General features: G+C 45.7%; 2 protein-coding genes across 2 annotated transcripts in view; one reads left to right on the plus strand and one right to left on the minus strand.

Annotated features, from left to right (window-relative positions):
* NTAQ1 (N-terminal glutamine amidase 1) overlaps window positions 1–18,303 on the minus strand; it is a 211,650-nt gene that overhangs the window by 7,891 nt on the left and 185,456 nt on the right. The window lies entirely within an intron of this gene.
* On the plus strand, window positions 8,680–16,740 carry KLHL38 (kelch like family member 38). Its single transcript, XM_022553998.3, has 3 exons — window positions 8,680–10,080; window positions 14,997–15,102; window positions 16,433–16,740. Exons 1-3 carry the CDS (start codon window positions 8,728–8,730, stop codon window positions 16,720–16,722), a joined length of 1,749 nt encoding a protein of 582 aa, XP_022409706.3. The 5' UTR covers window positions 8,680–8,727; the 3' UTR covers window positions 16,723–16,740.

Raw genomic sequence — 18,303 nt, forward strand, 5'->3', positions numbered from 1 at the left:
ATTCTCAATGGTGAAAAACTGAAAGCATTTCCTCTAAGATCGGGAATGAGACAAGGATGTCCACTCTCACTGCTATTATTCAACACAGTTTTGGAAGTCCTAGCCTTGGCAATCAGAGAAGAAAAAGAAATAAAAGGAATATAAATTGGAAGAGAAGAAGTAAAACAATCACTGTTTGCAGATGACATGATACTATACATAGAAAATCCTAAAGATGCCACCAGAAAACTAGAGCTGATCAATGAATCTGGTAAAGTTGCAGGATACAAAATTAATGCACAGAAATCTCTTGCATTCCTATACACTAATGATGAAATATCTGAATGAGAAATTAGGGAAACACTCCCATTTACTGTTGCAACAAAAAGAATAAAATGCCTAGGGATAAACCTACCTAGGGAGACAAAAGACCTGTATGCAGAAAATATAAGACACTGGTGAAAGAAATTAAAGATGATACCAACAGATGTAGAGATATATACCATGTTCTTGGATTGGAAGAATCAATATTGTGAAAATGACTATACTACCCAAAGCAATCTACAGATTCAATGCATTCCCTATCAAATTACCAATGGCATTTTTTATGGAACTAGAACAAAAAAATCTTAAAATTTGTATGGAGACACAAAAGACCCCGAATAGCCAAAGCAGTCTTGAGGGAAAAAAATGGAGCTGGAGGAATCAGACTCCCTGACTTCCAACTATACTACAAAGCTACAGTAATCAAGACAATATGGTACTGGCACAAAAACAGAAACATAGATCAATGGAACAAGATAGAAAGCCCAGAGATAAACCCATCACCTATTGTCAACTAATCTATGACAAAGGAGGCAAGGATATACAATGGAGAAAAGACAGTCTCTCCAATAAGTGGTGCTGGGAAAACTGGACAGCTACATGTAAAAGAATGAAATTAGAACACTCCCTAACACCATACACAAAAATAAACTCAAAATGGATTAGAGACCTAAATGTAAGACCAGACATGATAAAACTCTTAGAGGAAAACACAGGAAGAACACACTTTGACATAAATCACAGCAAGATCTTTTTTGATCCACCTCGTAATGGAAATAAAAACAAAAATAAACAAATGGGACCTAATGAAACTTCAAAGCTTTTGCACAGCAAAGGAAACCATAAACAAGACCAAAAGACAACCCTCAGAATGGGAGAAAATATTTTCAAACAAATCAATGGACAAAGGATTAATCTCCAAAATATATAAACAGCTCATGCAGCTTGATATTAAAAAAACAAACAACCCAATCCAAAAATGGGCAGAAGACCTAAGTAGACATTTCTCCAAAGAAGACATACAGATGGCCAAGAAGCACATGAAAAGCTGCTCAACATCACTCATTATTAGAGAAATGCAAATCAAAACTACAGTGAGGTATCACCTCACACCAGTTAGAATGGGCTTCATCAGAAAATCTACAAACAACAAATGCTGGAGAGGGTGTGGAGAAAAGGGAACCCTCTTGCACTGTTGCTGGGAATGTAAACTGATACAGCCATTATGGAGAACAGTATGGAGGTTCCTTAAAAAATTAAAAATAGAATTACCATATGATCCAGCAATCCCATTACTGGGCATATACCCAGAGAAAACCACAATTCAAAAAGACAGATGCACCCCAGTGTTCATTGCAGCACTATTTACAATAGCCAGGTCATGGAAGCAACCTAAATGCCCATCAACAGATGAATGGATAAAGAAGATGTGGTACATATATACAATGGAATATTACTTAGCCATAAAAAGGAACGAAATTGGGTCATTTGTAGAGACATGGATGGATCTAGAGACTGTCATACAAGTGAAGTAAGTCAGAAAGAGATAAACAAATATCGTATATTAACGCATATATGTGGAACCTAGAAAAATGGTACACATGAACCGGTTTTCAGGGCAGAAATCGAGACACAGATGTAGAGAACAAACGTATGGACACCAAGGGGGGAAAGTGGCAGTGGTGGTGGTGGTGGTGGGATGAATTGGGCGATTGGGATTGACACGTATACACTGATGTGTATAAAACTGATGACTAATAAGAACCTGCTTATAAAAATAACATTCTTTTCTCCCACTTAAAAAAAAAAATGAAATAAAGAGTCTGGAAAAGGCAAACAGTCTCCAGTGTCAGTCTCTGTCAGGAAATTCCATTCTTATTCTTCTCTGCCTTTCCTGATAAGGGCAGGGGAATAAGACTTATCCCTGCCCTCAAGGAGCTACAAGAGAGCTACAAGGAGCTAGAAGAGAGGTGAAAATACGTTATTAAAATTCAGCCTGATGTGAGAGCTTTTCAAAGATGTGTGTATAAAATTCCCCTTTGGGGGTGACCCAGAATTCACGGTGGGAGGGGAGTGAGGTGGGAAGGAGAAAGGTTGAGGAAGGCTTCCCTTCAAAACACTTAAATTATTAACTTGTCTGTCTACCAGATTGTGAGCACCAGAAGAGCAGGCACCTTGTCTTACTCAATGGATAAATGGATAGATGGATGGATGATGAATGGATGAATGGATAAATGGATGATGGATGGTTGGACAGACAGATGGATGGACCCTTAGTTAATCAGACCAATTCAATTGGTCTTGCTCAATTCACATTTCCCCTAGGAATTCTAATTAATCCTACTTCTAAAGGATTAAAGTTCATCCTCCCAACAGACCTTCCTCTGTAGGTCATTCACTTTCTATACCACAGCAGCAAATTGCCAAACTATGCCTCAGTGGCCTAGGGAGAGTCATGTTCCTGTCTAAATTCCTATCTCCCCATCAGGGAGTGCCTGCCCGGGGGAGCAGAGACGCCAAGGCAGTGTATTATTCTTTGTGACTCACAGTGCTAAAACAGGAGAATAAGAATGTATCCTTGATCGTATTATTTCTTTATTCCTGATTTGATTTAGAGCTCAGAAAGCTGGTTTGTGGCATAAATGATGTATGAAGTAGACTTTAGTTTGTGGGGAGAAGTGGGACCAGACAGCCGGGTTATGTACCAACCATCCCCTAGCAGTCCTGACATCATCTCTGTTGGCCTTTTTTCCCCCTTGCCCTCCCTGGGGGAAAGAAAATATGAAGATATTTTCTGGCAGTGGGACAGCATGGAGGAAGAGTTGGGAATGCAGTCATTTGCACAACTGGCCTAGTAAAATTAGCTAGGTTTTTAGCTCTCAGAGGACAGTCGTCATGGCAACCCCAGAATCAAGGAGCAAGACGCCTTTTGGCCATTGTCTGGAGCACAAAGTCCTTATTCAGCTTTCCACAAGCTGGTTAAACAAACATACCCAGACAGATAGGTACAGACGCTGATAGACAGGCACTCACAGACACAGAAAAGTTTTAAAATCACACAGCAAGGGGCAAGTTCCTTCCTACAGCTTTTGATGACCCAGATCACTGAAACCGTATTTGTCTGCTCCTCAGTTTTGTCCTGCACCTGCAGACTGTGGGAAGTGGAGATACTCTGATGCCATCAGAGGACAGTCTTCCAGGTCTCAAGGAGCTGTCCCAAAGCCTTTAAGTGTACATATGTCCCTTATTGAAACACAGGTCCTGGGAACTGTCCCAGCCATGGTTCACTGGTTAGTGTGAAATAACACCTTGCCTTGAAGGGTTTTAGGAGGACTGGACATGTGTGATATAGCACATTTTGTGGCTTCCTTGTCTGTAGTTGTCAGACGTGAGGCTGACCTGAGCCAGCAGCACTGCCTTTCCATGGGAATCCAGGCCCAGCTCACCCAAACAGGAAAGAAACCGAGGCCTCCCGAGTCCAAGCAGCCTGTAATATCAATGCAAAACTCTATGGGGAAACTGAAGGCTTTCTGAATTTACTTAAAAGGGCAAAATAATAAGAATACCAGCTGGCAGCTTGACTGGTGTTCAGACCAGAGCCTCTGGCTTCAGGCCAGAGATGTGTAGAATCTCTGAGGAGGCCCCTTTGCTGAGGCTCAGCCCCTAGCATTCCCTTCTCTGGCCTTTTCAGGACACAAACCACAGGGTGAGCTGAGAGAGGCACAGCTCAGAAGTCACCTGCCCATATCTTCGTGGCCAGGTGAGAAAGTACAGAAAGGTTAGGTGACTGGTCTAAAGACACACAGCCTGTCCATGACAGAGCCTGGACTGGAATCCAGGACTCCCAAAAGCTGAATAGGTAATGAGGAACATAGCAATTGCTCAGGGCAAAGGAAACAGGTAGAGTGAGTAGGAGACTAAATTAGATGCTGAAAACTGGGCACCAGGACCTACTGGAATCTCATGAGATTATTTTCAGAGTAATGGTATAATACTAACCAAAATTTACTGTGAAACTACATTGTGCCAGCACTTTACTAGATGTTTCTCATACATTATTTCTCTGTGACAAGGTTATCCCCATTTAATAGATGGAGAAACTGAGGCTGCAAAAGTGGTTACCAAAGGTGAAGGGGAGTGGGACAGATTTGGGGTATGGGATTAAGAGATACAAACTGCTATTATAAAATAGATAAGCAACAAGGATATATTGTATGGAACAAGGAATTATAGCCATTATCTTGTAATAACTTTAAACGGAGTATAATCTGTAAAAATACTGAATCGCCATGCAGTAAACTAATATGACATTGTAAACCAATTATACTTCAATAAAAAAAATAAGCTACCTGCCCAAGACCACATAGATGCTGAGGGGAAGTGTCAAGATTCTCCCAAGTCTTCATGCCCTCGAAGCCTGACTCTTGACTCCTTATGACAACAACTTTCATCACAAGGAGAGGTAAGGAGCTGAATGTCCTCATTTATCTTAAGTTCCCATATGTTCAGACCCTAAACTAAGACATCTCCCAGAGAAGGTCAGGACATAAAATTAAGACAAAGAACATAAAACTTTGGGAGACAAATAGATTCATGAATTGAAAGTAGCCGGCTGGGGTTACATGTGGTGGGTGATAGATACGTTTTTTGGATTGGGCTTAGTGTTATATGTGTGTGTTTACTAGGAGGTAAACACCAAGATTATTTGTGTCTTTTCCTTACGTTTAATGTAGAGCCGGAATTCTCCTAGTAGGCCAGGCCAATGGAATGGGGCCTGTTTTTTTTAAACTTTAGAATCCAAAGGATTTATTAAAGTTGGTCAGACATTGAGGCTGCACACCAGGGCTCGTCTGAAGACTTGACAGGGCTGGATTCCAGAAGGTCTAATTAGTTAGAAAACGTAGGGGAAACTTCAAGATTCCTGCCAATGGGTGGAGCCATGTCAGTTGCCCTCACAACAAACTCTTGGCTTGCCCACTGGCTGGAAGAGAAATAATATAGTCATTTCAGAACAATAAGGAAGTTATTTTTTCCTTGTGCTGACTCTGAGGCCAAGGGCTAAAGCACTAGCTTTGGAGTTGAGAAGACCTCAGCTCAGTTCCCAACCTTGAACTCAACTCTTGCTCTGTGGTATAAAGCAATTATTTTACTTTTCACTTCATCATGTTATTGGATTTGATCAAAATGAGGGACATCCAGGGCTGCTCCAGAGCATGGTTTGCATTGCAGTCTAATGGACATGCACCAAGCTGTACACGGCAGCTCTGCTAAACTTATACAGCAGGTGGGGCATGAAGGCCACCCAGCAGAGCTCCCTCTCTTTCCCTAGTCTCCATTCTGTTACGCTCAATTCAGGAACTATATATAATTCACCCACTATGTGTCAGGCACTGTGCTAGGTGCTGGGGACAGAGAGACAATTAAGACAAAGTTTTTGCTGTCCAGACACTTCCATTCTAACAAGAGGGACGCAAACAGGCAAACATAATTGCAATGAGGGTATGAGGCATGTACTATTGGAAGTGTGCAGAGGGTGTGGAAATAGTACAGAGGAGTATTGAGTACTGAGAGGGTCGAGGAAGACTTTCAGAGATGCTGATATACAAACAACGTTTTGAAGGATGAATAGTAGTTCAGAAGTGAAAATGGAAAGGACAGCAAAGGGAAGAGTACATACAAAGGCCCAGAAACGCAAACAGAGGGACCTCAGGCCCTTTCAGGAATTTGGCTACTTGCTCGTATGCCCCCAACACGGCTCAGAAGTGCAAGAACAGTCACCAGTTCTGATAGCTGTACAAACAGCTGCTCTCTCCAGCTCCTTGCTTGTACCTCCAAGGGTCTCTGATCCACTTGGCTCAGATCTTTTGCTCCTAATTCCAGCCTCCAGGCGCCTGGCCCCAACGACATGGGATGGATGTTTTCCTGACCTTGATTTTCTTCTGGGCGTGATCTACTCTGTGATCTGCCACTATGAGAGACACTCCCCCTCCTCCCACCATGCTCTGTGGTGCCCTAAAGGCCAGCCCAGCCCAGCCTTCCCAACAGGGACCAGACACATACAAGGGTCTGCAAGTTGTCTGAGGGAGCTAGAGTGAAAAATATAAGTGGGACAGGGAAGGGGCAGGAGACCAATATGGTTCCTGCGAAAGAGTATGGACTTTATCCTACAGACGGGGGAGCCACTGAACGGCATGATGCAGTGGTGGGGGGAACGTGGAGACTGGCAGATTCTGATTTGTCTTCTTCAGGGTGACTCTGGTGGTGACGGGGTGGATGTACCGGAGGGAGAGACAGGAGCAAGGGGAAAATCAGCGCAGGAGGCTGTTGCAATAGTCCAAGCAAGACTTGAGCAGGCGAGAAAGCTGGGCTTCCCTGCCATTCACTGCTGGTACCCTCAATCGGGACCTCCCTGGAGGCAGGGGCAGAACAGACCTGGGGTCCCTTTAACTCATCCTGGTTGTTCTATAACCCTCCATCATGGTTCTAACTCTTACATTTGAAGGCTGCATCCTACTCCATCACCATCATTGCTCTCCTCTCCTCCTCCCCCTCCTCCCCTCCCCTCCCCCTCCCCCTCCTCCCCCTCCTCCTCCCCCTCCTCTTCCTCCTCCTCCCTCTACTCTCCTCCCCCTCCTCTTCCTTCCTGTCCTCCTCCTCCCCCCTCCCCCTCCCCTCCCCTCTTCCCCCTCCTCTTCTTCCTCCCCTTCTGCCCCTCCTCCTCCTCCTTCTCCTTCTTCTTCATTATCTCTCTCTCTCTCCCACCCACCCCCCTCTCCTGGAGCAACATATTTTGCCTCCTTCCTCTAGCACAAGCCTCCCTGAAGGGAGAAAACGGAAAAATAAAACAGAAAAGCAAATCTGAACTATAACAAACTAACTGAAGAATAGTCAGCAGGGGTCTTGTGAGAAGCAGGTATGACCCACAAGACTACTGCCCTTGCCACTTTAAAACAGAAGCCCCCGTCATAAGGAGGATCAATAAAGGTTTGGTCTTTCCCACGTCTAGAAACTCTGGGATGCTCCACAAATATTTAAAACAAGTTTCATCACAGACACCATCACCTTGGAGCCTGGAGGAGGAACTCTCAGCCCTCTGCAACGATCCTGCCAGCAGACAGTAGGAAATAGAGACCCACTAAACAACACCCTTGGGCCCATGTTCTGGCTTCCCTGTGACCATCTGCCACCTTCAACTTGCCCAGGACTATCTTCAGCGACTTTCCCCAGGTCACGGCAACCTGTTTACAGACATCTAGAATTCCCAGGCACTTTTAGGACAAGGGACTCGGGATGTGTCCAAGTGGGCAGCAAAGTCTTCTCTAAGAGAAGCCGTTCCTCCAGATCTATTTCTGCCGATGTAAACACTTGCCAAAGAAACAAGGCATGTGGGCATGCGCCGGCGCTGCAGGCCCTCGGGTTGCTGCAAAAGGCAACTGGAAAGTCACATGTCATAACAGTGGAAAGTACATATGCAACTATTCTTAGCCCTGGAATGTATACACTGTCTCCCTGCCCAGCAGTTCTTTCACAAAGGTCTAGAAAACTGTGGAAGTGCCTTCAGCATAAACAAATCCAGAATTCTCCCAGGACAAATTATTTGCCAACTGAAGGAAAGGCCTGGGTTTATGGCTTCATTTGGCGCGAGAGGTGGAAACTCTCCGGAGGGACCAGCCGGAGCAGGTATCGGTGGATGTCACTGCAGCAAAACAAGGTAAATAGCTCGAATGTTTAATTCTTCTGCAGGTAGACGGGCAGCCAGATGTCATCCAATAAACCCTGTCCAGGGTATTGTTTGGTCTCTGCTTTCTATTTACCTCATTTTAAAAACAAAACCCACAAGACTCTGTGAAGTCATGCTTTAAAAAAGAAAAAAAAAATCTCAAAGGTCCACTTTCATCCCTCATTTCTGTCTTGTTACAGAGGCCACACCCCCAGAATGACATCTGTGGGGAATGACTAACACCCAGAAAGATGTTTAGATGAGTTTACTAAATAACAGACATGCTGAGAAGCTGGAGAAAGGTTCACAGACTTCTGCTGGTCAAATGCACAGACTGTCATCTTGCTTCAGGTTAACATTTCAGACCACGTGACCATTTGCCACCTTCAACTTGCCCAACTTATCCAACCACCTTTTCTTTTTTTTTTGGTTTTTCTTGTTTTGTTTTGTTTTGTTTTTCTCAGATTGTCCGCAGATGCTATTTGCCTGTTACCTTTGAGAGCAATCGTAACCTAAAAGAGAGGTGTCAGCTGTGAGGCCCACGCCACAGGTGGTCTCCCTTTCTGGTCTTCACTGAGCCATATTCTTGGCAATACCCACAGGCGTCTTGGTTGAACGGACATAGGTGCTCTAAGTCTTGGAGCCGCCGCAGCTAAACCCTCCAGCACGTGCTCCCTCTCGGGACTTCCCCCCTTCTCTGTAGGATGGACGAGGAATCGCCAGATGGGCTGCTCTTCAAAGACCATGACTTCTCCTCTGACTTGTTGAGGCAGCTCAATGGCTTGAGGCAAAGCAGGATCCTGACTGACGTGAGTATCTGCACGGGGGCCTGGGAGATCCCCTGCCACCGCAGCGTGCTGGCCTCCAGCAGCCCCTACTTCCGGGCCATGTTCTGCAGCAACTTCCGGGAGAGCAGAGAGCCCAAAGTCCAGCTGAAAGGCCTCGACTCCGCAACTCTGGAGCGGATCATCCTGTATGTGTACACGGGCGAGGCACACATCACAGTGGAAAGCGTCCTGCCCTTGATGGAGGCCGCCTCCATGCTGCAGTACCCCAGGCTGCTTGAGGCCTGCTCCTCCTTCCTCCAGAGCCAGCTGGCCCCCAGCAACTGCCTGGGCATGATCAGACTCTCTGAAATCTTTAGCTGTGAGACCCTCAGGAAGAAAGCCAGGGAGGTGGCCCTGACGTACTTCCCAGAGGTGGCCGCATCGGCTGATTTGAAGGAGCTCTGGGCCTTGGAACTGATAGACTACCTGGGAGATGACGGGCTCTGTGCGGAGGAGGAGAAGGTGTTCGAGGCCCTCATGGTTTGGATCAAGCATGACCTCCAGACCCGGAAGCAATACATGCAGGAACTGTTCAAGCAGGTCAGGCTGCAGTATGTCCACCCAGCCTTCTTCTACCACTTCATCGCCAACGACACCCTCCTGCAGTCCTCGCCCCCCTGCCAGACCATCTTGGAGACAGCCAAGAGGCAGATATTTTCTCCGTACAGCACCACCAGTGCCCCGGGCCTCCAACCTCTGTGGCATGTCCCCCCAAGAAACTCTTACCAAGACTTCCTCATCCTCTTGGGTGGAAGGAAGGACAACCAGCAGACCACCAGGGACGTCCTGCTGTACGACGGACAGACCGGCCAATGGCAGAGCCTTGCCCAACTCCCGGCCCGGCTGTATAAGGCCTCGGCCGTCACCTTGCACCACAGCATCTACCTGCTGGGAGGCATGGCGGTGGACGCGGGGAACAGTGTGCCCAGTCCCAAGGTCTACATCTTCTCCCTGAAATTCAATCAGTGGAGGTTGGGGCAGCCCATGCTGGCAGCCCGCTACTCCCACAGAAGCACTGCCCACAAGAACTTCATCTTCTCCATCGGGGGTATTGGAGAAGGACACGGGGTCATGGGCTCCATGGAGAGATATGACAGCATCTGCAACGTCTGGGAGAGGATGGCCAGCATGCCACTGGGGGTCCTCCACCCTGCAGTCGCTGTGAAAGACCAAAGACTCTACCTTTTTGGAGGAGAGGACATCATGCAGAACCCTGTGCGCCTTATCCAGGTAAATGGTCCCTCCCACCATGGCTACACATACACATATGCACACACACACACATATACATACACAAATACATGCATATACACACATATACATATACACACGTGTACATGTACACTGCATACACAAACACATACATATATATACATACACATACATACATGCTTGTCAGTTGCAGGGGAAGGAGAAAGGAGAGAGGGAGAGAAGGAAGGAAGGAAGTTAGGTTAATTTCAGCCAGATTTTATCCATTTATGAATTCTTTTTGTATAAGATTAATACATACAAAGGTACATCAGATACATCTAAAGGTTCTACCTAGAACACATCGAATGCCAGATAGTGAAGTCCTGTAGGAATATTGCAGATGCTTCTAACCAAAATCAGTAAGGCCTTAAAAGAAGACTCCCAAGCACTGGTCCACAGTCTGTTACCAAATCCCCAGGAACCTGATCTCAGATCTGCTGAATCAAAATCTCTATGTATGGGGTCTTGACATTTACTGTACAAACGTTTACAGGAGATTCTAAGGCACAGCCAGGTTGTGGAACCCCTGCCTTAAATGATAGGTAGATGCTAATTTCACTAACAAGCTCTCTGAGAAGTGTGATTAATAAAGATCAAAATGTCAGAATACTGGGTGTTTTCCACCTTGACACAAGTTCTAATCTGTGCAGTTCACCTAGATATGAAAAACTTCAAGCCTCTACGTGATATATAAAGATAATCAAGGAGGCCCCTGAGATCTGCTGTGTTCATTTAGAGGAGTTATATTGGGTGCCAACCACAGAGAAGGCCCTGGGGACATGGACATGAGCAGTAAATCCCACTTACCCTCCAGGAGCTTATGAGACAACTGCAATTCAGATGCTGAATAGAGGGGTGCTCTAAGAGCATAAGGGGTGCCCTAAACCAGTCTCGAGGGAATCGGGGAGGGTGTGAGGGTTCAGGGAACTTTGGAGGGAACTCTGTGAGGTTGGTTTAAGCTGACTTGAGCAGAGAGGCAGAGGAAGAGAGAATGTAGGTGAGGATGAAGAGTAAAAGAGGAGGAGAGGGCTTCCCTGGTGGCGCAGTGGTTGAGAGTCTGCCTGCCGATGCAGGGCACACGGGTTCGTGCCCTGGTTCAGGAAGATCCCACGTGCCGTGGAGCGGCTGGGCCTGTGAGCCATGGCCGCTGAGCCTGCGCGTCTGGAGCCTGTGCTCCACAGCGGGAGAGGCCACAGCAGTGAGAGGCCCGCGTACCGCCAAAAAAAAAAAAAAAAAAAAAGGAGGAGGACGCACAGGGTGGACAGAGGGCTCTGACGTGGACAGAGATGGGCGGGCAGCTTCTCTGAGCAGATGAGCCTGCGTCTGGAACAGGAGTCACAGTCACCTGCTGAGGGAGGGGTGGCGTTCCCGGGTAAGGGAACAGCTGGCACGAAGGCCCCGAAGCAGAAAGGGGCACGGCCCTTCGCCTGGAGGTGCCGAAAGCATGACCAGGTTGCAGCAAGTCTGTGCACCAAGGCGGAGCTGGGGATGGTCAGTCCCCCCATAATCTCTCTCAGCCCCCTTCCCAAGCCACGCAAGCAACCCCCTCCACCAGACTGCTGCCCCTGAGACCCCCCTACAGAAATTCCAGAACATTCCTGGGGGGATGAGTGTGGAGATGAGGCTCATCTGGCAGGGCTTTCCAGGCCTTGTCAAGGAACTGGGGTTCACGCCTAAGAGCAGCAGGGTCGGTGAAGTTGTCAAATTTGCATTTTTAGAATCTCCTGGACGCTTTGTGGAGAAGGCACTGCAAGAGGCCTGAGTGGACAAAGGAAGGAGAGTTGGGAGATTCTTCTAGAGGTCCAGGCAAGGGATGATGGCGGCTCAGACTAAGTTGGTGCCAGTGGAAACAGAGAAAAGTGATCATTTCAATGCAATCCTTTTCTTGTTTTTCTCTCTCCTTCACTTCTCCAGCCCATATTGTCGACTCTTCGCTGACCATCTAGGCAGATTCTAAGTCTGTTCCAAATCCCACTCATTTACTTGAGCCAAGGGAGACATGTTCTGATGCCCTCCAAGCTCTGGCCACACAACACAGGTGTAATAAAGAGCTTCTGTGTAAAGCTAGAGCCCCTCCTACATTTTTTTAAAACGATTTTTCAAAATAAAGTCAACAACTATATTGATGATTTCACATTACAAAATTGTTACCGATTCCTAAGAATAAATACAAAGCTCAAAAAAGCTTTTAAGCTACCTCATCAAGAAATGCTTAGGACGATTAAACAAGAAGCTTAAATAGCCAAAAAACGAAAACCAAAACACTAACATGTGAGAGATCCTTTTACACCGCAGTCATGAGAAGGGGAAATGGGGAAAGTATTAATTTGGAAGCTCTTCTTATCTACTTAGCATTAGCTTTGTAATGGAAATTGTACTCATTCAGATATCGTTCAAGATGAATGCTTGGGGTTACTTGATGGGGCAGGTTAGATTTTCAAGTATAGGTTCAAAGATTTCTTCATCGGATGGTTTATCTGCACGCAAGCATTCTTTTTAAGGACGAGGCTGCTATGGCGTTACTGTGCAAATTGTGTGTGTACGCGTACCTTTCTACCTGGCCTTCTTTCTACCCCTATTGCTGGATGGCGTTAAGCAAATCCTTTACCATAACAAAGTATCACTTCCTCCATGGGTCAAAGACCATCCTTTGTTGTCCTTGCCTCATCCTCTCTGGTGGTATGGTGAGGATTGTGAACAAATGTTTAATCTATTTTTGAAACCATCCCCAAAGCTAATAGAGAACAGAAAGCCAGGAGCCATTTACTCAAGTAAAATGCAACCAGTGTTTGCTTTTCCTCCAAGGATCTCATGTTTCCAAAAAGTGTTTCCTACATATTTGCAGATGAAACCATGAGGCTTGACAGCCATTGTGGTTGCCCCTGTCTCTAGCTGTGGCCTCCTCTATGCTTCACCAACTTTAAGGACGGACAGAGACTTCAAGAGGGCTTCGGTCTTGAAAGCCTCCATCAAGAAAGCCACACCGAAGAAAAAGGAACCGTCCTACACTGTTGGTGGGAACGTAAACAGGTACAGCCGCTATGGAGAACAGTATGGAGGTTCCTTAAAAAATTTAAAATAGAGTTACCAAATGATCCAGCAATCCCACTCCTGGGCATATATCTGGAGAAGACCATAATTCAAAAAGATACATGACCCCAGTGCTCATTACAGCACTACTTAACACTAGCCAAGACATGGAAGCAACCTAAATGTCCATCAATAGATGAATGAATAAAGAAGATGTGGTATATATACACAATGGAATATTATTCAGCCATAAAAAAGAATAAACTAATGTCATTCACACAACATGGATGGACACAGAGATTATCATACTAAGTGAAGTAAGCCAGACAGAGGAAGACAAATATCATATGACATTGCCTATCTGTGGAATCTAAAAAAAAAAAAATAACAAAAAAAGATACAAATGAACTGACTTACAAAACAAAAACAGACCCACAGATATAGAAAACAAACTTATAGTTATCAAAGGGGAAAGCTGGGGTGGCAGGGGGATAAATTAGGAGATTGGGATTAATATATACACACACATATATAAAATAGGTAACCAACCAGGACCTACTGTATAGCACAGGGAACTATACTCAATATTTTGTAATAATCTATAAGGGAAAAGAATCTGAATTCAGTTATATATATATATAAAACTGAATCACTGTGCTGTTCACCTGAAACTAACACAACATTGTAAATCAACTATACTTCAATTTAAAGAATCTATAAAAGGGACTTCCCTGGCGGTCCAGTGGTTAAGACTCTGCGCTTCCACTGCAGGGGACACGGGTTTGATCCCTGGTCAGGGAATTAAGATCCCACATGCTGTGGGGCATGGCCAAAAGTACAAACCATCACCAAATATCTTTAAACACTGCTAATACTGAAATAAAAGCAAATTAAAATAGTAAATGCTTTTTTTAAATTAAAAAAAAAAAAAGAAAGAAAAGCCGCATCTCCATGGCCCCAAGCAGAGCCACGAGTGTGGTGGATAAAGGCACAGATTCTGGGTTCAATCAGACCAGCTCTTCTACTACTCTAGCTGTGTGACCTTGAGCATGTCATTTCACCTCTCTCAGCCTCAATGGTCTAATCTGGAAAATAGAGGGAAGTAATGGTACCTACATCATAGGATGGTTGTGAAGATCAAATTTGGTAAAATGATAAAGTATAAGGCCTTTAATATGGTGGCAAAAATATTTTGTACAGAAAGAATTTCCAGTCAAGAATATTGGAATATTTTGTTCCTTCGTTTCATCCTATATCTCTTGTGCTAAATTCTGCCAGTAATGCACTAATTGGCATTTGACACTTAAACTTTAAACTGCGGGATCTAACAGGAGCACGTGTTCTGGGCATCATGATTTGCTGCTCTATTTCAGACGAAGGCCAAGGAATCCTGCCTCCACCTCTTTGCTCTTTCTTCCTTTTCTCATGCTTACTTTCTTCTAGGATTCTAATGACTTTCAGGCATGACCTGTTGTTCAAAAGCCTTCCTCTTTTAGCCCTAAATTTATTCTTGGCCCTAAGAGGCTCTCGGATATGCTGGAACATTTAGAAATTTAAACATGAGCCAGAAACAAAAATGATTGAAAAATCACTGGTTTTATGCATGTCCAAGTTGCTCCATTTCTCATTGAAAGGAAAGAAATGAGCCAAGCAAGGTAAGCAAACACATACTACAAACACTTAACTCTTTCTGTTATTTAATTATATTTTGTTTACTGATAGTAAGATAACTACATTTTAAGAACTGGGAAAAAAAGTGAAAAGAAAGAGAAATCACCACTCTTTCACCCTCTTAATTACTATTTCTATCTTTTAAAAACATTATCACTTTAAAATGCAGTGCCGTGATTATATTTCTCTGTCAGGTTTATCACATTTCCAGAAACACGTGGTTCAAAATGGAGACGAGAATGATCAAGAATGTATGTGCCCCTGCCGTGGTACTTGGGGAGCGGATTGTCATCGTGGGAGGTGAGTTTTAACAGAAGATCGAGAGGCTGGACACGAACTTGGCATCTCCCATGGGAAAATGGTCACTGATGTTTTTCTACGAGACAGTCTTTCTTTTTCTTATAAATTTATTTATTTATTTATTTTTGGCTGCGTTGGGTCTTCGTTGCTGCGCGTGGGTTTTCTCTAGTTGTGGCGAGCGGGGGCTTCTCTTCGTTGACATGCACGGGCTTCTCATTGCGGCGGCTTCTCTTGTTGCGGAGCATGGGCTCTAGGCACACGGGCTTCAGTAGTTGTGGCTCGCGGGCTCTGGAGCGCAGGCTCAGTAGTTGTGGCGCACGGGCTTAGTTGCTCTGTGGCATGTGAGATCTTCTTGGACCAGGGATCGAACCCATGTCCCCTGCATTGGCAGGTGGATTCTTAACCACTGTGCCACCAGGGATGTCCCAAGACAGTCTTTTTAAAAGCACATAACTGAACCACTTTGCTCTACACCTGAAACTAACACAACATTGTAAATCAACAACTCCCCCACATAAAATTTAAAAAAATAAAATAAAAGTACACCCATCCAACTAGGGGAGTGTGGATGACTTGACAAAGCTCTTTTCTCATCCAGAAGTTTCTCCTTGTCAAACAAGGAATGAAATAATGAACATATTTCACAGAGTTGTGATCATAAAATGTGCTCATCTATCTAAACCACTTAGGACTATCCCAGACCCGGGGCAAATACTCAGAAAAACATTTGCTGTTGTAAATAAGATTAGCTGCTAAGGGATCATTTCTCTGTAATTGTAGTATAATACTATGGTTAAGAGGGCTGGTTTGGGGGTCAGATAGACCTGGGTTCAAATTCTGACTCTGCCACTAACTGGCTGTACATTCTTAGGCAAGTTATTCATCTCTTTGTGCTTCTGTGTGCTGATCTGTAAAATGGGGATCAGAAGAGTATCCACCAGATAGGGCTGTCGTGGGGACCCACTTCTGAGTTCCCAAAGGCTCCGTCTTGGGATTGTTAAAGCTCTTGGATGAGCATATGAGAAAGATGAAAAAGCTAACAAGGCTGAGAAGGGCACTGGAATCTCTGCTCTCTATCTAAGAACGAACGACATACGTGTTGCCCTCACTTCGAGTTAAGATGCAGAGACTGAAGTCAGACGGATCTGGGTCCAAATCCCAGCTCTGCCACACACAAGACCTTGGGCAGGTTATGGAAACATTCCATGCTTTAGCTCAGAGTCCAGCCTCAGGGTTAGGCGATGACAGAGATCAGACAGGTCCCTGGACCGCTGACCTCCAGTCCCAAATAAGCATCGCTGACCCTGTCGATATGCCATTTGTTTTCCAGGTTACACAAGGAGGATCCTTGCTTATGACCCTCAGTCCAACAAATTTGTCAAATGCGCAGACATGAAAGACCGGAGGATGCACCACGGGGCCACGGTGATGGGGAACAAGCTCTACGTGACGGGTGGGCGGCATCTGACCACGGACTGTAGCATCGAGGACTCGGCCTCCTTCGACTGCTACGACCCTGAGACCGACACCTGGACGTCCCAGGGGCAGCTGCCTCATAAGCTCTTTGACCATGCCTGCCTCACTCTCCGGTGCATCCCTCACCCCTCCACCACCCCCTGAGGCCCACGAGAAACTGAGAAGTCATCTGTCCTAGTCAAGATGCTCTTGTTGCAAGAGACAGAACACAGCTCCAAAAAGCTTAACCCTGGAAGGGCGTAGGGAGAGCTCACAGAACTGAAAGTTCCAGAGCCTGGAGGCCTGGGACCAAGCATACTGCTGACAGAACACTGTCCCTCTGTCTCTGCCCCTCTATCTTTTCTCTCTCCCTTTCCCTCTCTCCCTCCCTCCTTCTCTACCTCATCTGTTAGGCTCTACTCTGCAAATAAGCTTCTTTATCCACACAGTGTGAGAACAATGGCAACTGATAAATCCAGACCCACACTCTCTAGCTTGGCATCTTCGGGAAGAACTTTACCATTATCCATATAGTAACTGCCTCCCAAAACGATGCTGATTGGCCCTTTTTGAACTCCATGCCTCCCTCTTGAGCCAATCACTGCTTCCAGGTTGTGCTACTAGAGTTGGCTTGTCCTGGATCATGTCTCTACGGGCACAGGTGGGGTTAACGGTTGTCATTGACAACCTATTTGAACTGCACATAATGGGATAGAAATGGTTCCCCAAAGCAAGAAATAAATGCTGAGCTGATTAAAAAACACATCTTCCCAGAACATCACAGAAGTTCACAATGAGAGGGCAAAGACACCCAAGAGGGTTTCTGGAAGCACTTGGTCCAGGTGGCAGCAAGAGCAATTGCCATGACTGTGTTTCTCTGCATTCTAGGATGTAGTGCATTGGAATTCCAGGAGAGTATGTGAAACTCAGTATCCAGCGTTTGCAAAATTATCTGCACCAGCAGAATAAAGTGTGTTTCTGGTGCCAAATGATGTTTTTCTTCTAGCCTCTGTGGAGCTGTAAACCTACAGAATTAAGCAGGATTTTCAATTTGGTAAATGTTATGAGAATTGCTGTTCTGAGGAAAGCCAACAAATTCCTTGAGAGATTACCGCAATTACGGCCCTTCCAATGCCAGGGCTGACTTTCCCTATGGCCCTCTTTGTCTCAAAGAGCCTCCCACACTGGCTCAGTCCCAAACTCAGGAATTAGCTGAAGCTGCTAGCACATTACAATCACCTGGGAAGATGTTTGAAAATGGGGCCACGTCCCATTTGGGATGGACAGACAGGGATTTTCACAGGTGGGACCAGAGCTCTGTATTTTTGAAAAGCAGCCCAGATCATTGTAATGTACGTGCAGTGAGGTCGAGAACCACCGCCCGCTCAGCTGCAGGCACAGAAGACCTTCACCTGCTGGTCCCATCCCCATCCTGGCCTGCCCCCCCCACCAGCCCAGCAAGGGAGGCGAAGTCGTCTCCCCACCCGGGATGAGTCTTGCCGCCCTGAGCCTGGCACCACGGTGCCCCCAAGCTGACGCCTTCCTCCCCGTCCAGCTCTCCACGTCCATGTTCTGGACTTTTCCTTTCTTCCTAGTTTGTATTTCTTGCGCTCTTTCTCCTGCTGGGGTCTGCCCTGCTCCCCAGACCACTTGGTTGTGGTCCAGACACCCTCCCCAGATGGTCATCCTGGACGCTGTCACCTGAGCTGTTGGCTGGCCTTATTTCAGCCTCTTCTCTTTTTTTTT

Source organism: Delphinapterus leucas, chromosome 17, assembly GCF_059928025.1.
Source record: "Delphinapterus leucas isolate spDelLeu-1000000601 "Yukka" chromosome 17, BTC_Dleu_Yukka2, whole genome shotgun sequence".
Lineage (NCBI taxonomy): Eukaryota > Metazoa > Chordata > Mammalia > Artiodactyla > Monodontidae > Delphinapterus > Delphinapterus leucas.